A 26,950-nucleotide genomic window follows, 5' to 3' on the forward strand; every position below is an offset into this window, starting at 1 on the left:
GCGACAGCGTCGTCAGGTGCCGTAGGGGGATCCTTGGAAATAGGCGACTGTGGTAATGGATGACTCTGGTCAATGACCGCCGACTTCTGCCCGAACGCCAAACCATGATCTCCTGTAGCAGGACTCGGAACTAAAAGACTGCCACCGCCACTGCCGCTGGAACCACGAGGTGCTGGGGTTGGTTGCAGCTGAACACTAGAAGACACCGATGTGCTGCCAATGCTCCCCTGATGCGGTGGTTGCCCCGGACAGCAGGTATCCCTCAGTGAAGGCTGCCCTGTGATGCCTCCCCTGCGACCCGGTACAAGTGAAACTTCCGAAGACGAGGACGACGACGGCACAGGGCAGAGGGCGCCTGCACGCGGCTGCTGCTGCAGCCCAGGGAGGATGACCAAAGGACTCTGGGCTTTTCGGTCCAAGCCCTGGTCGGGATCTCGTCGCCGCTTGAAACGTAGGGCTAACGCCGTCTCGTAGATGTGCCGCTGGCGGGCCATCTCGTTGGTGGACGGCGCCCCTTTGCGACAGGGGTGGCGTGCGCCGGAGTGGGGCTTTTGTTGCGCTGCTCCTCTGCCCTCAGCAGCCGCAGATCCACGGAACAGACAGGAACAAGTTCCAAAGGAACAGACAGAGAGTCAGCACCCGTTGTTGTTGTTGTTGATATGAGTGGTTGTGGCGCACTGTTCCTGGGCCCGCTGTTCTATATTCTGCTTCGTCCTCGTCTTCTCCTCGTTCGCCCCGTAGTGCGCGGTGGCGACTTTACAATTGCTAGAAGATACAGCGGAGGCGTGGCACAGCGGGTGACGTGACTTCCGCTTAACACGTGTTGTCATGGCAATCGTGGAACTCCTAGGCGCTTAGGGACTTTTAGGCACTGGTCTGGCATGGCGGCTGCTAGTTAGTGAGCGTGGCTCTCTTTCTCTCCGGGACCGCGCGCAGCGACCTTGCCGAGCGCAGCTCGTACGTGCGTAGGGAGCGAATCGTTTAGGGCGCGTTTAATGCCGGGCAGTGTCTGGGCCACGCCGGCCGCGCTTTATTATTGTAGTGTTTATTGTAGTGGCGGAAATCCTTGCAGTAGTGGTGGTGTGGCATGACGGCTTTTGATCTCGGTGAACTGTGGTGGTGTAAACAAGCGGATTTACACGGTGCGAGAGAGAAACAATGATATTCCTAAAAACGCATCGCTGTTTTGATGATCACTGTTTTGATTATCCAAATATAATCTCACTATCAGGGAGGGAGCAGTCTACCTGACTGGAGCAGTATTTTTTTTCTTTGGGGTGTTGCTACGCTGCGCTCCGCAACACCCCAACGACCGCCGCTTCGCGTCGGCGCCCGTCACTGCCAGGGTTCAAACGCGAGCATTATCCGCTTGTTTACACCACCACAGTTCACCGAGATCAAAAGCCGTCATGCCACACCCCCACTACTGCAAGGATTTCCGGCACTAGAGAGAGAGAGTCGTTTTAATGGCAGAAAGGTGGAGAGGTCGGCCTGAGTGAAGTGCCTCTAGCCTGCTACTCCACGCTGGGGAAGGGGTTTGGGGGAATAACAGAGATAGGATGTGAAGAGGAAGGAGGATGGTGGTATGGTGAACACCATGATGAGTTCCCATCGTGGTGAGCACGATGACTTCCCAGAACAGCACAGTCACCTTCGCGGGCAGAGGTAGATGCTACTACAGTGTAGCCAGAAGACTGTCTATAGCTTGCATAATTTTTACAGCTGTTAGCGCCACTGGCGTATTTAAACCAGTCAGTAGCAGCTGCAGGGCGTCGATTATTTGACGCAGCATCGCTTTGATGACAGAGTCCAACGGTGATTTTTCAGTGCATTGTCCTTGCTCGCGCTGACAGTCTAAGGCCCGTCTACGCTGCGGCAAGCATGGCCATATATTCGAATCCGGGCTTGTGAGGCTCGCTTGAAGCAATGGCTCGGAGAGATCGATCGAGGCCGATTGAACTACCTTCTGCTGGACCTGTGGATTTGGAGCCAAAGAGCTCTCGTTTGCACCTACAGCTTGCCCACGTCGACGACGTGATCGTCTCCTCCGGTTTTTCACTAACGCTGCTGCGTCTTTGTGGGACATACTTGTCTTGCTCATTTGGTTCAGTATTTGTATCTCCTTTTTCTGTTTATGGCAATCCTTCGAATTGGCCTCGTGGGGTCCACCACAATTCAAGCACTTAATTTCTTTTACTGTGCATGAAGATATGTCATGACTGCTGCCACAGCGGAGGCATGCCGTCTGGCCTGTGCAGACTGCGCTGACATGGCCTAGCTTCAGGCACTTGTGACACTGCATTGGTCGGGGCACATAAGGACGCACCGGGTGCCTCACATAGCCCACCTTGACATGATCAGGTAGCGTGTGTCCCTCGAAAAGAAGCTTGACGCTCGTCGAGCGACCGAAGCGATGAAAGTCGAGGACCTTCACTGTTGAAGACAGAAGCCTTTGGAACTCTTCGTCGCTGATGTCAATCACGACATCGGAAATAACGCCTGCCCTAGTGTGACCACTGTGCACAATGAACGACCGGACTTCTATGTGATCTTGTATGCGCACGGTTTTCAATTTTTCTAGGGCGGCTTGCGTCGCTACTTCCACTGTGACTACGTTTTTTCTGGTGTTGAAGCGCACTTCGTTAATTCCTTTCGGAGCCACATTACCAAGGTAGGTGTTGACTACCTGTCTGTGCACAGAATTTAAATTCTTAGACACGTCGAGAGGTACAAAAGCAATCCTGTAAGTCGGTGTAGGCGGTACATTAGGGCGCTGCTCACTCACATCTTTGGTTGTCCTGCGGTCTTTCCTCTTCAGTCGCTTGCCCTCCACGACGGTGTAGTCGTTTTCGGAGTCCATAGGGTCACTGTTGGAGAAACAGGAACCGGACATCTCCATGTCGACGTGGCGAGCCTTACACTATATTACTGGGGGATAGAGTGCGAAGAGGCATGCTCGACGCAAGCGATGACGTGCCGGCTGTCATCGCTTCAGATGTCTTCTCGTCCAAGAAGCACAATTAAGCCTGCACTATGACAAAACTATCGCAGCAAGGCAAGAAGCTACGCTTGCTCAGTTTACTTCGTCTTCATCCTCGAGTTTAACCCGGTTTCCGGCACTAGAACAAACGCTACAATAATGAAGCGCGGCCGGCGTTGGCCAGCCACCGCCAGACATTCAACGCGCCCTAAACGATTCGCTCGCACAGAAGAGCTGCGCTCGGAAAGGTCGCTGCGCCTGGTCCCGGAGATAAGAGAGCCACGCAGTGCTTCAAAAGTCCCTAAGCGATTATGTCCCTAGGCACCTAGGAGCTCCACGATTGCCATGACAACACATGTTAAGTGGAAGTCTCCGCTGTACCTTCTAGCAATTGTAAAGTCGCTGCCCGGTGTGCGAGAGCCCGCGGCCAAGTTCACTTCGTCTTTACAGTTCCACTTCCGGTTCCGGTTACACTTTGCGCGCGTTCGGTGCGAACGCGGGCAAAACGCCGACGGCGTCGACAACAGTTCTGCGCGTTGCTGGTGCTGCTGCATGTCCAAGTTTATACAGCTGATAAAACTACCTTGAGTCTCTCGTTCCCGACGCGCGCTCTCTTTATCTCTCGTCCGTAGCTGTGGTTTACCCGAATGATCCCCCGGTGCTTCGCCCACTCATCATCATTCACTTCGTGGATATGCTGTGATTTTTTTTCGGTTAGCATTCTTTGATAATTTTACGCGTTTTGAGCTTATCTATCTAGTATTATCATTAGCATTCGTTGCATACTTAAGCTGTTTTGAGACTTATTATCTAGCCTCCTACGCCGACGCAGTTGAAGAAGTTGTCTACCTGCTTAGGCCATGGGGTCGTGATACCCTCTCGAACGCTTCAGGATTGTAATTCCAGCTTCGTGACCCGGTTCTCGTCATGCCGTCTTCCTCAAGCCTTCTAACCAGACGCAGTGGCCCAGGATGTCTAATAAATTGGGTCACTAGGTAGGCCTTTGTGGTGGTTAGGCCATAGTGGTCTTTGCATCGTCGTCATCACACTTCTTTTTTTTCATCCGACTCTCGTGATGCCATTGCCGCCACACCATCGTCGTCATCCAATCATCGTGCATTCGTCATTACCTCGCTGTCGTGATTTCGTAATGGTCGTTCCATTGTCATCATTCAAATTTCGTGATCCGACTTTCGTCTTGCCATCATCGTTACGCCATCATTGTCAAACAGTCATCGTCATACCAAAGTCGTCATTACTTCAGCGACGTCATTCCATTGTCGTTTACCTCCTTCGTCGTTTCACTGACATATATCTCTCCATTATATTTCAATCATACTGTCGTCATACAGTCGTCATTCAGTCGTGATTATACGACTGCCGCCACAACGTCGTCGTCAGACAGTCGCTATCATGCATCCGTTGTCATATCGTCATGCGGTGGTGATCGTGTACTCGTCATTCCAGTTTCGTAATCCGGTTGTCACGCTGTCGTCGTAACGTCATTTTCTTCATGCGCTCACCCTCATCTTAGTGCCCTCATGTGTTAGCCGTCACACTGTTTTTGTAACACTATGCTCATCGTGTAAACATTCACATCTCATTGGCTTCATGCCGTCGTCGTTATACCGATTGTGACGTTGCTATCGACGTCATTCCATATTTGTCATTCGAGTGTCGTAACTGCGTCGGCGTCACGCAGTCGTAGTCATGCCGCCATAATCGTGAGCACCCTTCACAAGCGAGTTGCATGGTGGAGTGGGATGATATGTGAGTGTGTTCGCACATAGCCTAACCAGCGAGTGTCTCGAAATGACTACAGATGCTAAATAAGTCACACTTCAGGAATACGGTGCGTCGCTACATTGTCGTATGCTAATTACAATACCGTCGACAGTCATCTTGAGATGAGCTCGGCCGTAACATTATTTATCTAGCGTCTTACGGCGAATCTTGTGGCCGAAGTTGTCGGTTCTCTTCGGCCACTCGAAATGTTTTCGTGGACGGCGCATCATTGGCATTCCAGCTGCGTCACCCAATTCTGCATGGTCATGCCATCGTCATCAACCCGTTTGGTGGACCAGGGTAATTCTTGCAAAATTTATCATCCAATTCAAGACGTCTCGCATTACATCACCTGCGGCTGCAGAACTCGCACGTATCCGCGCTACTTTGGAGCTTATTGGGGACGAATCATCACAGTCATGGTCGATCATTTTGACTCGAATGCAGCTGTCCAGTGTCTGCTGCAAGAGCACTGTACGGGCCGATTTTTGCGGCCCGGCCCGGGCCCGTTTTTACATTGGGCGGCCCGCCCGAGCCCGATCAAAACATTTATGGCGAGACCCGGGCCCGGCCGGGGCCCGGAAATAATCTACGTTACCTGCCCGGTCCGGCCCGCCACCCCTTTACCTTAAGCCCGAGCCCGGCCCGAGCCCGACTAGAAACCGGCCCGAACCCGGCCCGAGACCGAAAAATACGTTTTTTCAGAGTTGAGAAGCCCGAGAATAACTAGCAGAAAGCCCGAGCCCGGCCCGGGCCTGCGTCAAAAAACCCGAGCCCGGCCCGGGCCCGGGTCAAAAAGCACACGCCGTGCCCGAGCCCGGTCCGAGCCCGTGAAAAAACTCCTCTACCCGGCCCGCCCGGCCCACGGGCCGGGCCGGGCCCGGGCTTTCGGGTAAGCCCGAGCCCGTGCAGTGCTCTATCTGCTGCCCCCTTTGAACCACGGACCTAACGTGCCATTATTTGCAGACATCCGGCAACTTCACCATCACGTAATCGACTAGGCGCACATCGTCTATCAGTGGATTCCGGGTCGTTGCGGAATTTCAGGAAATCGTGGGGCAGATGACGCTGCCCGATCGGCCCACGACGGTGCCCATATCAATCAATACCACTATCAAGAACACATGCAGCCACAAGACTTCGCTCTCTCGCACGCGAGCTTAGACAGACTCTGTGGAGCACCAGTGAATTCAGCAGTACACGTCTCCATAGATATACCGGCAATCAGCAGGCCCACGCCTACGCCCGAGCTTATGCACACCGGGAGCCGCGAGATGACCGCGCCGAGCAGTTCCAACCAGAGCGCATACCATTAACCTACACGCACATCCTACAACACTATCGCCTTTCACGAAGAACACTACCCCCACCGCGTAATGCTCTGACGCGAGAGGAAGCCGTAATATGGCGAAAACTCCAAACAAACACATATCCACATTTGAGTCTTTACCACGCAATGCGCTGTATTCCTATAAATGTCCACACTGCGATGAATGTGCAACGCTTTACCACATGGTATGGGCTTGCGCAAACACAGCACAACTCACACCCCTAACACACCCCAGCACACGGCAATGGGAGGCAGCGCTGTCCAGCTCCGACTTGACGGACCAGCTCAACCTGGTCAACCGAGCGAGAAGGGCAGCTAAGGCCGCTTGATTCCTGGACTGAGGGGACCACCCACTGCAGAGCGGAGGAGCTACCTACGCTCGCGTGCTTTTTTGAATAAAGTTTATTTTCTCTCTCTCCACAGATTCGATCCACGTCCGCAAATCCGTCTTCGATGAGGGATACCACGAACAGAACTAACGCTTCTGTGTCGCCTGTGGCTCGGCGTGGCATTGACGAACGCCTATTTATTCCGCATTTGGATGACCGAGTTGCTTGCGACAACTGTGGCTACGAGGATAAGATCAAGCACATCCTCTGTGACTGTCCCCGTTACATCTTGGCAAGAAAAGTGCTCGCGACCACGTTCGAAAGACTGGACGATCGCCTCTTGACAGAGGAAGACGTTCTGGGACAATGGTCCAGATGGGTTTCTGCACTCGATGTCTTGAGTGTTCTGCTCAAATTCCTAAGGGCTTGTGAATTGTGCGTCCAGATTTGAAAGTTGCAGCGCATAGCATCGCGTTATTGTGTAAATTTTTCTCACTTTATTTTTTTATTGTCTTCTTCTATAACCTTTTATTCCCTTTAGCCCTTTCCCCAGCACAGGGTAACCAGTCGCTATTTACACTGGCTAGCATCCCTGTCTCTCCTTCCCTTTCTCTCTCTCTCTCTTAGGCCAGCCCATTCGCTCAAGTTGTACAATACAAGCTCCTGCCAGTAACATTGTGCTCATAGTCGCTTTGTCATCGTGGTCGCTGCATCATCGCCATTCTAGCTTCGTTTTCCGGCTATCGTCATACAATCGTGGTCATACATTTACTCGTTAGGCATTCATTGTCAAACCGTCGTTGTGATGCCGCCGTGTTTGTGGCATCATCATCATTCTAACTTCACCTGACTCTCGTCATGCCGTCGTCGTGCCTCTGTCGTCTTACCATTGTCATCAGATCACAGACGTCCTTCAATTTTCGTCAAGCTATCATCGTGATACCTCCTTCGTCGTTGCAAAAACATCATCAGATCTTCGCCATTGTGTGGTTCATCATGCTATTGTCATTACATTTTGGTTTTTAGCCGCTATTGTTATGGGAATTATGCGCCGCCGTCATTCCCTCGTGGTTGTTCCATTATGTTAATCTAGTTTCGTCATCAGACTGCCGTCAGAACGTCGTCTTTACGCCTTCGTCTTCATAGAGCCTTCCTGATACAGTCATCGTCATACACTTGTCAACCTATTGTCCTCAAGCCGCCGTCATCATGACACTGGTGTCTTTATACCAAGGTCGTCATTTCAGAATAATCAACTCCATCATAATACAATATGTCATTGGTGGTATTGTTTATTAAAATCGACAATACCATTATTCCTATGCAGCCTTTGTCTTTTCATCGACGTCACTCCTTGGTCATTTTATCAACGTCACTTCTTCATTGTTATGATACAGTCGTCGTTAGCCTACATGCTCATCGAGACCTTGGCAAGAAGTGACATAACAAATAGGCAGATACTGGAGGCAGTCAATGTCGCATGCAGCTGAAGGAAGGAATTCTTAAAGTAACCGCTACAACTTGGTGAACCGCTATAATGTGGTGTATCGTTTCTGTAATCGTGGGGTAGGCTTTGCTACAACTTTTTTGCCGAGACTCGTTAACTGTTTTTTAGAATAGTGAACGAGCATGAGCATACTGCGGCAACAAAGAATGTTGTGTAGTCGCCAAAATAAACGCCGCAGGAATAACGCAATGGTATGCCCTAGACTCGCGGAAGTGCATATTTTATTGCGATAGCAATTATATGGACACTTCAACCAGATTTCTGCCGTCGTCGTCGCCGTCGTGTCGCGTCGCCGTCGCCGTGAGGTTTCGTATAGATAAAATCTTCGCCGCGCGCCGTATGCCCCAGAGGCAGCGTGCGGGGACGCGCGCTATCACGGAGAGCGAACGCACTCAATCTCCCACGCGCAAGCAAGGAAGCGGAAAGCCAGCGCCGGAGGGAGCAGGGGGGGGGGGGCACTTCTCTGCCAACAACCGCGCTCGTCGCTCGTCCGCACAGTCTCTTATCTCTCCCACGCGCAAGCAAGGAAGCGGGAAGCCAGCGCCGGAAGGAGCGGGGGGGGGGGGGGGGGGGACGCACTTCTAAGCTGCCAACAACCGCGCTCGTCGTTCGTTCGACCGCACCGTCTCTTATCTCCACACGGCTCTGACCTTTATGCGCCGTCCATTCGCTGCTCAGTTTCCGTTGAAGCGATAGACCGCACGTACCTTCGCCTGCTGCTGCGGCGTATATATGCGCTTGCTGCCAGCGTTTTGACAGTCGTTGTCTGCAATCATTCAGTGTGATCTATTCATGTTTGTTTGTGCGCGCTCACACCACGCTTGTTCAATCAGTTAGTAATAGTCGGGCCACATTTTCCAACGCACGCTACACATGCAATGCTGCCCGGGTCGGCAGTGCAGCGCTACATGTGTGTCCCTTCGCACGCGCTGCCCACGGGAAGCGCTTCTCATCAACACCACCGTTTCACACGCGCCTTCTCGTGGTCATCGAGTCTCTCTTCATGTCGGTCTACTTGCGCCGCAGCACACCTGCTTACTTAATCAGCTCATGTTTACTACAATTCATATTGCTACCAAAGCCGCTCACCTTACTTCGTATGACATTGCTGTGTTGCTATCGCATTCATCGCTTCGCCCTTAGGGCGAAACTGTGACATTTTTTGGTAACTGGTTTCGGTACTTTCGGTACTTGTTGAATAGCTCTACAATTTCAGTCACTCTGATGATACGACAGCTACCTACATTTAGAGCACGCAATATGGCGCATTCAACAATTAAAAAAAGATTACTGACGTTTATCACGACTCTCGATTACAGCGAATGCGCTGTCAACGGTAAAGAAACTACCGACATCATATTTTGTTATGGCAAAATATTCCGTTTTAAGAAGGAGGACAATATTTTTATTATTTAGTAACAAGAGAGCGTTGCTTTGCAAATTATTATATTAACTCAAACGGTGGTAACGCCTTTTGGTAATGTGTCACAAAACTTGCCAAAATGCAGTTACATTCAGAAAATGCACTCCGTAAGGTAAAAGTAAAAATTCACGAAAGACACCAGTCAATGACCTAGTCCAATGTTTTCCTTTTTTTATGGGCATTAGGACACTGCACATTTTGTGGTCCATGGGTTGTGGGGAAGTCTCTCGTAAGATATAAACAACCCCACCATAAACACTTTTCGCTTAAGCAGTGCTCTCACACAAACCTAGTTTTTTTTTTCATTGTATAATTTGGGATCCATTGCTTTGTGCAGGGGAACTGCGTGGCCAGATCATCGACAGCGATAGCACGCACGTTCTCACAGATGTTGAATTGAGTGAAAAAGTCAAGAAGGCAACTTCAAACCTCAAACTCAAGGTATGCAGATAGAAGACACAAAATGTTTCACCGAGTGTTTTTAAAGATCGCCTTTCTTAGCGAGTTACTGCCACTTTTCCTTGTGGGGTATGTTTCTAGCATCTTAACGTGGGCCGATCCCGGACATAGTGCGGCCTTGCAAATGTGGGGCCGGTATGTGCTACTGGGACCCGTGGTTGCCGTGATGTTTCTATCTCTCTGCCCCTCTCTGTCTCTCTCTCTTATATATATATATATAAGAGAGAGAGACAGAGAGGGACAGATATATATATATATATATATATATATATATATATATAAGGAAGGCAGAAGTTCTGATCTGGCGCTTAATATGTTGACAGAGATGCAGGCACACGTGGACAAAGAAGCCTTTAATTTCGACAGTCGGCCTGGGTGAGGCCTTCATCAAGGCTGTATCGATTTCTCTGTCTATCTGTCTCTCTCTCTCTCTCTCTCTATATATATATATATATATATATATAGTATATATATATATATAGTGTGTGTGTGTGTGTGTGTTGTGTGTGTGTGTCCGACGGCAGGATTCTAACAGAGGACTCCTGGCAAAGCAGCCCGATGTTCTACCTTAGACCACGGGCGCATGCGCCAGCAGGGGCAATCATCAGCATCAGCCTATATTTATGCCCACTGCAGGACGACGGCCTGTCCTGCGATCTCCAATTACCCCTGTCTTGCTCTAACTGATTCCAACTTCGCCCTGCAAATTTCCTAACTTCATCGCCCCATCTAGTTTTCTGCCATCCTTGACTGCGCTTTCCTTCTCTTGGCATCCATTCTGTAACTCTAATGCTCCAGCGGCTATATACCCTACGCATTACATGGCCTGCCCAGTTGCATTTGTTTCTCTTTATGTCAACTAGAATATCGGCTATCCCCATTTGCTCTCTGATCCACGCCACTCTCTCCCGGTCTCTTAACGTTAGGCCTAACATTTTTCGTTCCATCGCTCATTGTGCGGTTCTTAACTTGTTCTCGAGCTTCTTTGTTAACCTCCAAGTTTCTGCCCCACCTGTTAGCACCGCTTACACTTTCATTTGACTTACACTTTCATTTTTAACGACAGTGGTAAGGTCGCAGACTAGATTTGGCAATGCTCCAACTCCAATGCAAGTTTTATTCTTCTGTAAATTTCCTTATCATAATCAGGGTCGCGTATGAGTAATTGACCTAGATAAACGTATTTCTTTAGAGACTCTAGAGGCTGAGTGGCGATCCTGAATTCTTGTTTCCTTGCCATGCCATTGAACATTACCTTTGTTTTCTGCATATTAATCTTCAAGCCAACTCTTACTTTTTCTCTGTTAAGGTCTTCATTCATTTGTTGTAATTCGTCCCCATTGTTGCTGAATCTCACAGTGAAATCCGTCAGAAAAATGGTTAAGTACAACTTAAGCACAACCTACAGGAATGGTGGCGCCGCCGGAATCTTATATGAGTGTATGAGAAAACATAATTCTGTTACCAGAAAACTCTAACACAAACCTCTTTTGCCAGCATTTGTACCATAACACCGGCTCACTCGGGAAGCCAACATGAAAAAATCTTGTCCAGATGGCGCTGGCATCCTCGGCAGGTTAGAGAGCCTACATGCAACGCACAACAGCGTTGCATTTAGGCTCTCTACGGCAGGTCAAATGAGGACTTTGACTGCCAAATGCGTTTTGGACACACGCGCGTGTGGGGTAATAGCAAACAAATAATAAAGTAATGTAAAAAAGCCCTAGGGCCTTCACATTTTAATACAAGACGACTTATATTGCTCCTGGAAGAACGTCTTCCCAGCACTGCATTTCTGTTTAAAAGTGAAGCCGACTTTACGGGGATCGGCGTAAGCTTGGTCTTTGTAAGCTGGCTTTCCCACACTCTGTGTTACAGTGAATGAAGCCTACTTGCCGTATGCGAACGTTGCGATGCGAACGGGTCCCGATAACGCTATCACGTTCTATTCTTGAAGGCGAAGCTTAAGTGTCCTAGAATTTTTTCAGTATCGCGCCACACTTTCCAGTTCTTACTGTAGGGAACGATACTTCCTAAGAATGTTCTTGCTACACGTGATGCTTCTCTGATACTTATGCACCGAAAAACAAACCCACACATTCGCACTGACCCGCAGATTGTTTAATTCAAACCTATAATTTATGCAGCGGCTATTCGCAATGGCTGTGTGGACGGATTATTTCTGCGACTTCCTTCAAGGACCTGGACAAATCTGACTTCAGAGGGTGTCCTGTCGAAGATCCTCGTGAAGCAGTCATCGTCATCGTTTACACGTCGGGGACCACGGGACTTCCGAAGGGCGTGGAGATCACTCACTACAGCTTCGTCGCCAACTACTACACTTCTAAGTACCCAAGTTTATTTACTGTCATAAGGGTTAAGGTTCGTGGCGTTGCATGTGCGTGGCCGATGTGCTGGTAAAGTTCCGACAGGCCGTGGTTAGACATTCGCGTAGGTAGCACCTAGGCAGACATATTAACGCTTAGAAATAAAGAAAGTGAATTGAAAACCTTATGCACATCTCTCTCTGTGTCTTCACAAACCGCAGTCGCAACTAAGGTGTCTTCTAGCCAAGAGCCAGCCATGTTCTGCGGCTGTGTTCAAACTGATTGACGCCGGATGAAACCAATGTAGGGTCATGTTGCACCCCGTAGTATTGCTGACCACTGAGATATATTTTTTCCTTCGCCGTGGAGAATGACACAGGACACAGCAATTACACTCGTCTTTCAGCTTCTCTGTGTGGGCACACTGACGAATAGAACTTGAGTCACCGGTGTTTACGCGGCAACTTTAGCCTGAGAAAGTGGGTGGTTATCGAAGCCTAGGATATCATGAAAAGGATCAGGAGGTGACAAACAGTTTTCGTTCCGGTTCGTGACAGGTCGGGACTATCATATCAAATTTGTCGTATACCACACTGGCAAACGCCAGTCAGAAGCGCAGCGGCTCCAGCGCAGTGTCAGACGGCGACTGCACAGCGAGCGCGCGCCGGCGCCAGTGCGTCTACCACGGCTACAACGTCACTCCTCTGGAATGCGCACACCGGCGGCGGATTGCGCGAGAGGTGCCGGCTCCGGTGGCTCCGGTGCGCAAGCCGTGTGACATCACTGATCCTTGCGCATGCGCAGCACGGCTCTTGATGTGCCGCGCGAAACGGGCTTGGCTAGGCCAGTGTAGCTTAACGCTACAAAAGGAACGAAAGCACACGCTGGCCCGCATGCAACCGCACACACGCACGCACAACCCGCAATTACGCTACCCATGCTCTCGCTGCATCTTTTAAAAGCCTTCAAGGCGAGAAATGTACCTGTTCAGTTCATCGGACTAAGACTCTCTAAATTAAATTAAATTATGGGGTTTTACGTGCCAAACCAGCGGGGGACTCCGGGAAATTTGGACCACCGGGGGTTCTTTAACGTGCACGTAAGTCTAAGTACACGGATGTTTTCGCATTTCGCCCCCATCAAAATGCGACCGCCGTGGCTGGGATTTCGATCCCGCGACCTCATGCTCAGCAGCCCAACACGATAGCCACTAAGCAACCACGGCGGGTTAAGACTCCCTAGAATTCTAAGCCTGGCTCAAAAGCACTCAACATATTGCAACATAATGCGACATCGCTCCGGTTCAGTTTCAGTTTTCAAAACACGTTCGGCGCAGTGCGGTTTATCCTCGGTCAACCATGTAACCTGCATATGTCGGGAAAACAAATGAAAATCGCTCAGACTAATTTACAAAATATATAATTTTTTACGCCATGCGGGAGTATGGAAGCTCGGCGATAAAACTCGGCACAGCGCCAAGTTTGATGTCACAGGCGGAGCTGTCACGGCGGATGATAGATGACCTAGAGAAGAATAGGTGAGTGGCCCTGCTGATAACGTCATGCTTAGAGCTCTGTGGCTCTACTCAGCCGTGCTCACAGACACTCTAACCGACGCGTTGATGCGAGTCTATCTGGATTCACTGATGGGTGAGATTGCCGACACAAAAGACTCTGATCGCTTAGTTCTTTTATTATTATTCAAATAAATTTGTACTAGCTTTATGTACTGACGTTTTGATAAATATAACCTACTTTCGAAAAATTGATTGATTTCCAATTTCACCGATTATAAATAAAATGTTGAGTACTGTTCGCTTGAAAACTGGAGGTCATTCTACGATGGAAGGCAGTATTACTTTTGATCTAGTGGATAAACAGGGCAGGCCTTCTCAGGACCTTGTGAATAAAATTCTTTGTTTGTCTGTCTAGTGGATAAACGCTAGTCTACATTTGAATAAAAAGAAACTGAGTGCAGTTGCACTCTGTGAAGGTGGAGGCTCAGTGAAGCTGTGTATATGGTGATAAAATATATTGATTTAAATAAAGACACATACCACATGAATTGTCATTTTCCACCGCCGTTATTATTTTGTCACTAAGATGGCTATATCTTTGTGGTTGCTATGGTAGACGACCACGGGTTCTATAATGATGCTTGAGCGGGAATGGGCGCTTCCCGCCGCCTTCGCGCCCAATCCTGCTTCTGTTCACACAGTCGTTCTTCGTAGGCATGCTGTTCTTCCTGGGTTCTACGCGTCCTACCTATTACACGGCCGGAACACAACTGAGATAACGTGAATATGCAGTGCATGACGTCACCAGCCAAAGAGAGACACCCATTGGCTAATAAACGCAGCTGGGGCACACCGTCGATACGCTTTTGCTTTGTATAGAGGCTACGGCATTTTTAGTCTACGCGCGCGGTCTACGCACGCAGCGGTCCGCTGGAAACTAGCGAACGTGTCTATGCATTGTGTGACGTCACCAGCCATAGAGACACATTCATTGGCTATCAAACACAGCTGGGGCACACCGGCGATACGCTTTGCTTTGTATGGAGGCTACAGCAATATTGGTCTATGCGCTTGGTTTACGCACGCAGCGATCCACTCAAAACTAGCGTATAACAGCTCAGCTGTAAAATGGCGTTAGATATGGACTGAAAATAGGCACTCAGTACTGCTCTTCTGAAAGTATTGTAAAGGAACAAACAGAGAGACAGCACCCGTTGTTGTTGTTGTCGTCGCAGACCTGAGTGGTTGTGGCGCACCGTTCCTGGGCCGGCTGTTCTATATTCTGCTTCGTCCTCGTCGTCACCTTGTTCGCCCCCTAGCCCCCGGTGTGCGAGCGCCCGCGGCCAAGTTGACTTCGCCACGCTGCAAGTTTCCGGCTTGCCTGGAATGACGCAACCCGTTCAAGCATTCAAGTCATCTATGAGCCGTCCAGTGCGCAACCAGCTTCTCTGGCGGGCGGCGCTGACTGTTGCGCACTGGTCGCAGGTCTCGTCGATGACCATCCCGCCGCTCAGCGCTGTCCGTCTCAGCCGAAGCCGAGAAGATTCCCCAAAGGGTGCTTCGCTGATCGCTGCGAGGGGTGCGACTACGACAATCTTCCCCGCCTCTCCTTAGGTTTCCGAGGACTATCACAGGAAGAGTTGGAGAGGCTATCCAAGGATGGCGATGCCCTGAATGACCGGAGGGAACAGTTGGAGTCATTCTGAAGCGGCGCTTCGTTGCGGCGGCCACTATGCCTTGGGCGCCGCACTGACTCCGAAGGGAGCCCTCCGACACCTGAGTGTATGCTACGCTTAACAGCGACAGCGTCGTCAGGTGCCGTAGGGGGATCCTTAGAAATAGGCGACTGTGGTAATGGATGACTCTGGTCAATGACCGCCGACTTCTGCCCGAACGCCAAACCATGATCTCCTGTAGCAGGACTCGGAACTAAAAGACTGCCACCGCCACTGCCGCTGGAACCACGAGGTGCTGGGGTTGGTTGCAGCTGAACACTAGAAGACACCGATGTGCTGCCAATGCTCCCCTGATGCGGTGGTTGCCCCGGACAGCAGGTATCCCTCAGTGAAGGCTGCCCTGTGATGCCTCCCCTGCGACCCGGTACAAGTGAAACTTCCGAAGACGAGGACGACGACGGCACAGGGCAGAGGGCGCCTGCACGCGGCTGCTGCTGCAGCCCAGGGAGGATGACCAAAGGACTCTGGGCTTTTCGGTCCAAGCCCTGGTCGGGATCTCGTCGCCGCTTGAAACGTAGGGCTAACGCCGTCTCGTAGATGTGCCGCTGGCGGGCCATCTCGTTGGTGGACGGCGCCCCTTTGCGACAGGGGTGGCGTGCGCCGGAGTGGGGCTTTTGTTGCGCTGCTCCTCTGCCCTCAGCAGCCGCAGATCCACGGAACAGACAGGAACAAGTTCCAAAGGAACAGACAGAGAGTCAGCACCCGTTGTTGTTGTTGTTGATATGAGTGGTTGTGGCGCACTGTTCCTGGGCCCGCTGTTCTATATTCTGCTTCGTCGTCATCTTCTCCTCGTTCGCCCCGTAGTGCGCGGTGGCGACTTTACAATTGCTAGAAGATACAGCGGAGGCGTGGCACAGCCGGTGACGTGAATTCCGCTTAACACGTGTTGTCATGGCAATCGTGGAACTCCTAGGCGCTTAGGGACTTTTAGGCACTGGTCTGGCATGGTGGCTGCTAGTTAGTGAGCGTGGCTCTCTTTCTCTCCGGGACCGCGCGCAGCGACCTTGCCGAGCGCAGCTCGTACGTGCGTAGGGAGCGAATCGTTTAGGGCGCGTTTAATGCCGGGCAGTGTCTGGGCCACGCCGGCCGCGCTTTATTATTGTAGTGTTTATTGTAGTGGCGGAAATCCTTGCAGTAGTGGTGGTGTGGCATGACGGCTTTTGATCTCGGTGAACTGTGGTGGTGTAAACAAGCGGATTTACACGGTGCGAGAGAGAAACAATGATATTCCTAAAAACGCATCGCTGTTTTGATGATCACTGTTTTGATTATCCAAATATAATCTCACTATCAGGGAGGGAGCAGTCTACCTGACTGGAGCAGTATTTTTTTTCTTTGGGGTGTTGCGGAGCGCAGCGTAGCAACACCCCAACGACCGCCGCTTCGCGTCGGCGCCCGTCACTGCCAGGGTTCAAACGCGAGCATTATCCGCTTGTTTACACCACCACAGTTCACCGAGATCAAAAGCCGTCATGCCACACCCCCACTACTGCAAGGATTTCCGGCACTAGAGAGAGAGAGTCGTTTTAATGGCAGAAAGGTGGAGAGGTCGGCCTGAGTGAAGTGCCTCTAGCCTGCTACTCCACGCTGGGGAAGGGGTTTGGGGGAATAACAGAGATAGGATGTGAAGAGGAAGGAGGATGGTGGTATGGTGAACACCATGATGAGTTCCCATCGTGGTGAGCACGATGACTTCCCAGAACAGCACAGTCACCTTCGCGGGCAGAGGTAGATGCTACTACAGTGTAGCCAGAAGACTGTCTATAGCTTGCATAATTTTTACAGCTGTTAGCGCCACTGGCGTATTTAAACCAGTCAGTAGCAGCTGCAGGGCGTCGATTATTTGACGCAGCATCGCTTTGATGACAGAGTCCAACGGTGATTTTTCAGTGCATTGTCCTTGCTCGCGCTGACAGTCTAAGGCCCGTCTACGCTGCGGCAAGCATGGCCATATATTCGAATCCGGGCTTGTGAGGCTCGCTTGAAGCAATGGCTCGGAGAAATCGATCGAGGCCGATTGAACTACCTTCTGCTGGACCTGTGGATTTGGAGCCAAAGAGCTCTCGTTTGCACCTACAGCTTGCCCACGTCGACGACGTGATCGTCTCCTCCGGTTTTTCACTAACGCTGCTGCGTCTTTGTGGGACATACTTGTCTTGCTCATTTGGTTCAGTATTTGTATCTCCTTTTTCTGTTTATGGCAATCCTTCGAATTGGCCTCGTGGGGTCCACCACAATTCAAGCACTTAATTTCTTTTACTGTGCATGAAGATATGTCATGACTGCTGCCACAGCGGAGGCATGCCGTCTGGCCTGTGCAGACTGCGCTGACATGGCCTAGCTTCAGGCACTTGTGACACTGCATTGGTCGGGGCACATAAGGACGCACCGGGTGCCTCACATAGCCCACCTTGACATGATCAGGTAGCGTGTGTCCCTCGAAAAGAAGCTTGACGCTCGTCGAGCGACCGAAGCGATGAAAGTCGAGGACCTTCACTGTTGAAGACAGAAGCCTTTGGAACTCTTCGTCGCTGATGTCAATCACGACATCGGAAATAACGCCTGCCCTAGTGTGACCACTGTACACAATGAACGACCGGACTTCTATGTGATCTTGTATGCGCACGGTTTTCAATTTTTCTAGGGCGGCTTGCGTCGCTACTTCCACTGTGACTACGTTTTTTCTGGTGTTGAAGCGCACTTCGTTAATTCCTTTCGGAGCCACATTACCAAGGTAGGTGTTGACTACCTGTCTGTGCACAGAATTTAAATTCTTAGACACGTCGAGAGGTACAAAAGCAATCCTGTAAGTCGGTGTAGGCGGTACATTAGGGCGCTGCTCACTCACATCTTTGGTTGTCCTGCGGTCTTTCCTCTTCAGTCGCTTGCCCTCCACGACGGTGTAGTCATTTTCGGAGTCCATAGGGTCACTGTTGGAGAAACAGGAACCGGACATCTCCATGTCGACGTGGCGAGCCTTACACTATATTACTGGGGGATAGAGTGCGAAGAGGCATGCTCGACGCAAGCGATGACGTGCCGGCTGTCATCGCTTCAGATGTCTTCTCGTCCAAGAAGCACAATTAAGCCTGCACTATGACAAAACTATCGCAGCAAGGCAAGAAGCTACGCTTGCTCAGTTTACTTCGTCTTCATCCTCGAGTTTAACCCGGTTTCCGGCACTAGAACAAACGCTACAATAATGAAGCGCGGCCGGCGTTGGCCAGCCACCGCCAGGCATTCAACGCGCCCTAAACGATTCGCTCGCACAGAAGAGCTGCGCTCGGAAAGGTCGCTGCGCCTGGTCCCGGAGATAAGAGAGCCACGCAGTGCTTCAAAAGTCCCTAAGCGATTATGTCCCTAGGCACCTAGGAGCTCCACGATTGCCATGACAACACATGTTAAGTGGAAGTCTCCGCTGTACCTTCTAGCAATTGTAAAGTCGCTGCCCGGTGTGCGAGAGCCCGCGGCCAAGTTCACTTCGTCTTTACAGTTCCACTTCCGGTTCCGGTTACACTTTGCGCGCGTTCGGTGCGAACGCGGGCAAAACGCCGACGGCGTCGACAACAGTTCTGCGCGTTGCTGGTGCTGCTGCATGTCCAAGTTTATACAGCTGATAAAACTACCTTGAGTCTCTCGTTCCCGACGCGCGCTCTCTTTATCTCTCGCCCGTAGCTGTGGTTTACCCGAATGATCCCCCGGTGCTTCGCCCACTCATCATCATTCACTTCGTGGATATGCTGTGATTTTTTTTTCGGTTAGCATTCTTTGATAATTTTACGCGTTTTGAGCTTATCTATCTAGTATTATCATTAGCATTCGTTGCATACTTAAGCTGTTTTGAGACTTATTATCTAGCCTCCTACGCCGACGCAGTTGAAGAAGTTGTCTACCTGCTTAGGCCATGGGGTCGTGATACCCTCTCGAACGCTTCAGGATTGTAATTCCAGCTTCGTGACCCGGTTCTCGTCATGCCGTCTTCCTCAAGCCTTCTAACCAGACGCAGTGACCCAGGATGTCTAACAAATTGGGTCACTAGGTAGGCCTTTGTGGTGGTTAGGCCATAGTGGTCTTTGCATCGTCGTCATCACACTTCTTTTTTTCATCCGACTCTCGTGATGCCATTGCCGCCACACCATCGTCGTCATCCAATCATCGTGCATTCGTCACTACCTCGCTGTCGTGATTTCGTAATGGTCGTTCCATTGTCATCATTCAAATTTCGTGATCCGACTTTTGTCTTGCCATCATCGTTACGCCATCATTGTCAAACAGTCATCGTCATACCAAAGTCGTCATTACTTCAGCGACGTCATTCCATTGTCGTTTACCTCCTTCGTCGTTTCACTGACATATATCTCTCCATTATATTTCAATCATACTGTCGTCATACAGTCGTCATTCAGTCGTGATTATACGACTGCCGCCACAACGTCGTCGTCAGACAGTCGCTATCATGCATCCGTTGTCATATCGTCATGCGGTGGTGATCGTGTACTCGTCATTCCAGTTTCGTAATCCGGTTGTCACGCTGTCGTCGTAACGTCATTTTCTTCATGCGCTCACCCTCATCTTAGTGCCCTCATGTGTTAGCCGTCACACTGTTTTTGTAACACTATGCTCATCGTGTAAACATTCACATCTCATTGGCTTCATGCCGTCGTCGTTATACCGATTGTGACGTTGCTATCGACGTCATTCCATATTTGTCATTCGAGTGTCGTAACTGCGTCGGCGTCACGCAGTCGTAGTCATGCCGCCATAATCGTGAGCACCCTTCACAAGCGAGTTGCATGGTGGAGTGGGATGATATGTGAGTGTGTTCGCACATAGCCTAACCAGCGAGTGTCTCGAAATGACTACAGATGCTAAATAAGTCACACTTCAGGAATACGGTGCGTCGCTACATTGTCGTATGCTAATTACAATACCGTCGACAGTCATCTTGAGATGAGCTCGGCCGTAACATTATTTATCTAGCGTCTTACGGCGAATCTTGTGGCCGAAGTTGTCGGTTCTCTTCGGCCACTCGAAATGTTTTCGTGGACGGCGCATCATTGGCATTCCAGCTGCGTCACCCAATTCTGCATGGTCATGCCATCGTCATCAACCCGTTTGGTGGACCAGGGTAATTCTTGCAAAATTTATCATCCAATTCAAGACGTCTCGCATTACATCACCTGCGGCTGCAGAACTCGCACGTATCCGCGCTACTTTGGAGCTTATTGGGGACGAATCATCACAGTCATGGTCGATCATTTTGACTCGAATGCAGCTGTCCAGTGTCTGCTGCAAGAGCACTGTACGGGCCGATTTTTGCGGCCCGGCCCGGGCCCGTTTTTACATTGGGCGGGCCGCCCGAGCCCGATCAAAACATTTATGGCGAGACCCGGGCCCGGCCGGGGCCCGGAAATAATCTACGTTACCTGCCCGGTCCGGCCCGCCACCCCTTTACCTTAAGCCCGAGCCCGGCCCGAGCCCGACTAGAAACCGGCCCGAACCCGGCCCGAGACCGAAAAATACGTTTTTTCAGAGTTGAGAAGCCCGAGAATAACTAGCAGAAAGCCCGAGCCCGGCCCGGGCCTGCGTCAAAAAACCCGAGCCCGGCCCGGGCCCGGGTCAAAAAGCACACGCCGTGCCCGAGCCCGGTCCGAGCCATGAAAAAACTCCTCTACCCGGCCCGCCCGGCCCACGGGCCGGGCCGGGCCCGGGCTTTCGGGTAAGCCCGAGCCCGTGCAGTGCTCTATCTGCTGCCCCCTTTGAACCACGGACCTAACGTGCCATTATTTGCAGACATCCGGCAACTTCACCATCACGTAATCGACTAGGCGCACATCGTCTATCAGTGGATTCCGGGTCGTTGCGGAATTTCCGGAAATCGTGGGGCAGATGACGCTGCCCGATCGGCCCACGACGGTGCCCATATCAATCAATACCACTATCAAGAACACATGCAGCCACAAGACTTCGCTCTCTCGCACGCGAGCTTAGACAGACTCTGTGGAGCACCAGTGAATTCAGCAGTACACGTCTCCATAGATATACCGGCAATCAGCAGGCCCACGCCTACGCCCGAGCTTATGCACACCGGGAGCCGCGAGATGACCGCGCCGAGCAGTTCCAACCAGAGCGCATACCATTAACCTACACGCACATCCTACAACACTATCGCCTTTCACGAAGAACACTACCCCCACCGCGTAATGCTCTGACGCGAGAGGAAGCCGTAATATGGCGAAAACTCCAAACAAACACATATCCACATTTGAGTCTTTACCACGCAATGCGCTGTATTCCTATAAATGTCCACACTGCGATGAATGTGCAACGCTTTACCACATGGTATGGGCTTGCGCAAACACAGCACAACTCACACCCCTAATACACCGCAGCACACGGCAATGGGAGGCAGCGCTGTCCAGCTCCGACTTGACGGACCAGCTCAACCTGGTCAACCGAGCGAGAAGGGCAGCTAAGGCCGCTTGATTCCTGGACTGAGGGGACCACCCACTGCAGAGCGGAGGAGCTACCTACGCTCGCGTGCTTTTTTGAATAAAGTTTATTTTCTCTCTCTCCACAGATTCGATCCACGTCCGCAAATCCGTCTTCGATGAGGGATACCACGAACAGAACTAACGCTTCTGTGTCGCCTGTGGCTCGGCGTGGCATTGACGAACGCCTATTTATTCCGCATTTGGATGACCGAGTTGCTTGCGACAACTGTGGCTACGAGGATAAGATCAAGCACATCCTCTGTGACTGTCCCCGTTACATCTTGGCAAGAAAAGTGCTCGCGACCACGTTCGAAAGACTGGACGATCGCCTCTTGACAGAGGAAGACGTTCTGGGACAATGGTCCAGATGGGTTTCTGCACTCGATGTCTTGAGTGTTCTGCTCAAATTCCTAAGGGCTTGTGAATTGTGCGTCCAGATTTGAAAGTTGCAGCGCATAGCATCGCGTTATTGTGTAAATTTTTCTCACTTTATTTTTTTATTGTCTTCTTCTATAACCTTTTATTCCCTTTAGCCCTTTCCCCAGCACAGGGTAACCAGTCGCTATTTACACTGGCTAGCATCCCTGTCTCTCCTTCCCTTTCTCTCTCTCTCTCTCTTAGGCCAGCCCATTCGCTCAAGTTGTACAATACAAGCTCCTGCCAGTAACATTGTGCTCATAGTCGCTTTGTCATCGTGGTCGCTGCATCATCGCCATTCTAGCTTCGTTTTCCGGCTATCGTCATACAATCGTGGTCATACATTTACTCGTTAGGCATTCATTGTCAAACCGTCGTTGTGATGCCGCCGTGTTTGTGGCATCATCATCATTCTAACTTCACCTGACTCTCGTCATGCCGTCGTCGTGCCTCTGTCGTCTTACCATTGTCATCAGATCACAGACGTCCTTCAATTTTCGTCAAGCTATCATCGTGATACCTCCTTCGTCGTTGCAAAAACATCATCAGATCTTCGCCATTGTGTGGTTCATCATGCTATTGTCATTACATTTTGGTTTTTAGCCGCTATTGTTATGGGAATAATGCGCCGCCGTCATTCCCTCGTGGTTGTTCCATTATGTTAATCTAGTTTCGTCATCAGACTGCCGTCAGAACGTCGTCTTTACGCCTTCGTCTTCATAGAGCCTTCCTGATACAGTCATCGTCATACACTTGTCAACCTATTGTCCTCAAGCCGCCGTCATCATGACACTGGTGTCTTTATACCAAGGTCGTCATTTCAGAATAATCAACTCCATCATAATACAATATGTCATTGGTGGTATTGTTTATTAAAATCGACAATACCATTATTCCTATGCAGCCTTTGTCTTTTCATCGACGTCACTCCTTGGTCATTTTATCAACGTCACTTCTTCATTGTTATGATACAGTCGTCGTTAGCCTACATGCTCATCGAGACCTTGGCAAGAAGTGACATAACAAATAGGCAGATACTGGAGGCAGTCAATGTCGCATGCAGCTGAAGGAAGGAATTCTTAAAGTAACCGCTACAACTTGGTGAACCGCTATAATGTGGTGTATCGTTTCTGTAATCGTGGGGTAGGCTTTGCTACAACTTTTTTGCCGAGACTCGTTAACTGTTTTTTAGAATAGTGAACGAGCATGAGCATACTGCGGCAACAAAGAATGTTGTGTAGTCGCCAAAATAAACGCCGCAGGAATAACGCAATGGTATGCCCTAGACTCGCGGAAGTGCATATTTTATTGCGATAGCAATTATATGGACACTTCAACCGGATTTCTGCCGTCGCCGTCGCCGTCGTTGTCGCCGTCGCCGTCGCCGTGAGGTTTCGTATAGATAAAATCTTCGCCGCGCGCCGTATGGCCCAGAGGCAGCGTGCGGGGACGCGCGCTATCACGGAGAGCGAACGCACTCAATCGGAGGGAGCAGGGGGGGGGGGGGGGGGGCACTTCTCTGCCAACAACCGCGCTCGTCGCTCGTCCGCACAGTCTCTTATCTCTCCCACGCGCAAGCAAGGAAGCGGGAAGCCAGCGCCGGAAGGAGCGGGGGGGGGGGGGGGGGGAGGACGCACTTCTAAGCTGCCAACAACCGCGCTCGTCGTTCGTTCGACCGCACCGTCTCTTATCTCCACACGGCTCTGACCTTTATGCGCCGTCCATTCGCTGCTCAGTTTCCGTTGAAGCGATAGACCGCACGTACCTTCGCCTGCTGCTGCGGCGTATATATGCGCTTGCTGCCAGCGTTTTGACAGTCGTTGTCTGCAATCATTCAGTGTGATCTATTCATGTTTGTTTGTGCGCGCTCACACCACGCTTGTTCAATCAGTTAGTAATAGTCGGGCCACATTTTCCAACGCACGCTACACATGCAATGCTGCCCGGGTCGGCAGTGCAGCGCTACATGTGTGTCCCTTCGCACGCGCTGCCCACGGGAAGCGCTTCTCATCAACACCACCGTTTCACACGCGCCTTCTCGTGGTCATCGAGTCTCTCTTCATGTCGGTCTACTTGCGCCGCAGCACACCTGCTTACTTAATCAGCTCATGTTTACTACAATTCATATTGCTACCAAAGCCGCTCACCTTACTTCGTATGACATTGCTGTGTTGCTATCGCATTCATCGCTTCGCCCTTAGGGCGAAACTGTGACATTTTTTGGTAACTGGTTTCGGTACTTTCGGTACTTGTTGAATAGCTCTACAATTTCAGTCACTCTGATGATACGACAGCTACCTACATTTAGAGCACGCAATATGGCGCATTCAACAATTAAAAAAAGATTACTGACGTTTATCACGACTCTCGATTACAGCGAATGCGCTGTCAACGGTAAAGAAACTACCGACATCATATTTTGTTATGGCAAAATATTCCGTTTTAAGAAGGAGGACAATATTTTTATTATTTAGTAACAAGAGAGCGTTGCTTTGCAAATTATTATATTAACTCAAACGGTGGTAACGCCTTTTGGTAATGTGTCACAAAACTTGCCAAAATGCAGTTACATTCAGAAAATGCACTCCGTAAGGTAAAAGTAAAAATTCACGAAAGACACCAGTCAATGACCTAGTCCAATGTTTTCCTTTTTTTATGGGCATTAGGACACTGCACATTTTGTGGTCCATGGGTTGTGGGGAAGTCTCTCGTAAGATATAAACAACCCCACCATAAACACTTTTCGCTTAAGCAGTGCTCTCACACAAACCTAGTTTTTTTTTTCATTGTATAATTTGGGATCCATTGCTTTGTGCAGGGGAACTGCGTGGCCAGATCATCGACAGCGATAGCACGCACGTTCTCACAGATGTTGAATTGAGTGAAAAAGTCAAGAAGGCAACTTCAAACCTCAAACTCAAGGTATGCAGATAGAAGACACAAAATGTTTCACCGAGTGTTTTTAAAGATCGCCTTTCTTAGCGAGTTACTGCCACTTTTCCTTGTGGGGTATGTTTCTAGCATCTTAACGTGGGCCGATCCCGGACATAGTGCGGCCTTGCAAATGTGGGCCGGTATGTGCTACTGGGACCCGTGGTTGCCGTGATGTTCTATCTCTCTGCCCTTCTCTGTCTCTCTCTCTTTATATATATATATATATATATATATACATATAAGAGAGAGAGACAGAGAGGGACAGATATATATATCTATATATATATATAAGGAAGGCAGAAGTTCTGATCTGGCGCTTAATATGTTGACAGAGATGCAGGCACACGTGGACAAAGAAACCTTTAATTTCGACATGTCGGCCTGGGTGAGGCCTTCATCAAGGCTGTATCGATTTCTCTATCTGTCTCTCTCTCTATATATATATTATATATATATATATATATATATATATATATATATATATATATATGTGTGTGTGTGTGTGTGTGTGTGTGTGTGTGTGTGTCCGACGGCAGGATTCTAACAGAGGACTCCTGGCAAAGCAGCCCGATGTTCTACCTTAGACCACGGGCGCATGCGCCAACAGGGGCAATCATTAGCATCAGCCTATATTTATGCCCACTGCAGGACGACGGCCTGTCCTGCGATCTCCAATTACCCCTGTCTTGCTCTAACTGATTCCAACTTCGCCCTGCAAATTTCCTAACTTCATCGCCCCATCTAGTTTTCTGCCATCCTTGACTGCGCTTTCCTTCTCTTGGCATCCATTCTGTAACTCTAATGCTCCAGCGGCTATATACCCTACGCATTACATGGCCTGCCCAGTTGCATTTGTTTCTCTTTATGTCAACTAGAATATCGGCTATCCCCATTTGCTCTCTGATCCACGCCACTCTCTCCCGGTCTCTTAACGTTAGGCCTAACATTTTTCGTCCCATCGCTCATTGTGCGGTTCTTAACTTGTTCTCGAGCTTCTTTGTTAACCTCCAAGTTTCTGCCCCACCTGTTAGCACCGCTTACACTTTCATTTGACTTACACTTTCATTTTTAACGACAGTGGTAAGGTCGCAGACTAGATTTGGCAATGCTCCAACTCCAATGCAAGTTTTATTCTTCTGTAAATTTCCTTATCATAATCAGGGTCGCGTATGAGTAATTGACCTAGATAAACGTATTTCTTTAGAGACTCTAGAGGCTGAGTGGCGATCCTGAATTCTTGTTTCCTTGCCATGCCATTGAACATTACCTTTGTTTTCTGCATATTAATCTTCAAGCCAACTCTTACTTTTTCTCTGTTAAGGTCTTCATTCATTTGTTGTAATTCGTCCCCATTGTTGCTGAATCTCACAGTGAAATCCGTCAGAAAAATGGTTAAGTACAACTTAAGCACAACCTACAGGAATGATGGCGCCGCCGGAATCTTATATGAGTGTATGAGAAAACATAATTCTGTTACCAGAAAACTCAAACACAAACCTCTTTTGCCAGCATTTGTACCATAACACCGGCTCACTCGGGAAGCCAACATGAAAAAATCTTGTACAGATGGCGCTGGCATCCTCGGCAGGTTAGAGAGCCTACATGCAACGCACAACAGCGTTGCATTTAGGCTCTCTACGGCAGGTCAAATGAGGACTTTGACTGCCAAATGCGTTTTGGACACACGCGCGTGTGGGGTAATAGCAAACAAAT

General features: G+C 50.0%; 1 protein-coding gene across 3 annotated transcripts in view; it reads left to right on the forward strand.

Moving 5' to 3' along the window:
- LOC119449057 (uncharacterized) overlaps window positions 1-26,950 on the forward strand; it is a 73,484-nt gene that overhangs the window by 28,856 nt on the left and 17,678 nt on the right. For 2 of the 3 annotated variants that reach the window (XM_049666226.1, XM_049666228.1), the window contains exon 3: window positions 9,692-9,795. In XM_049666226.1, the coding sequence (XP_049522183.1) occupies window positions 9,692-9,795 (104 nt within the window). Of the gene's footprint in view, window positions 1-9,691; window positions 9,796-25,121; window positions 25,226-26,950 lie in introns of all 3 variants that reach the window. The other variant, XM_049666227.1, reaches the window with a different exon arrangement.

This window comes from Dermacentor silvarum, chromosome 4, assembly GCF_013339745.2.
Source record: "Dermacentor silvarum isolate Dsil-2018 chromosome 4, BIME_Dsil_1.4, whole genome shotgun sequence".
NCBI classification, from domain to species: domain Eukaryota; kingdom Metazoa; phylum Arthropoda; class Arachnida; order Ixodida; family Ixodidae; genus Dermacentor; species Dermacentor silvarum.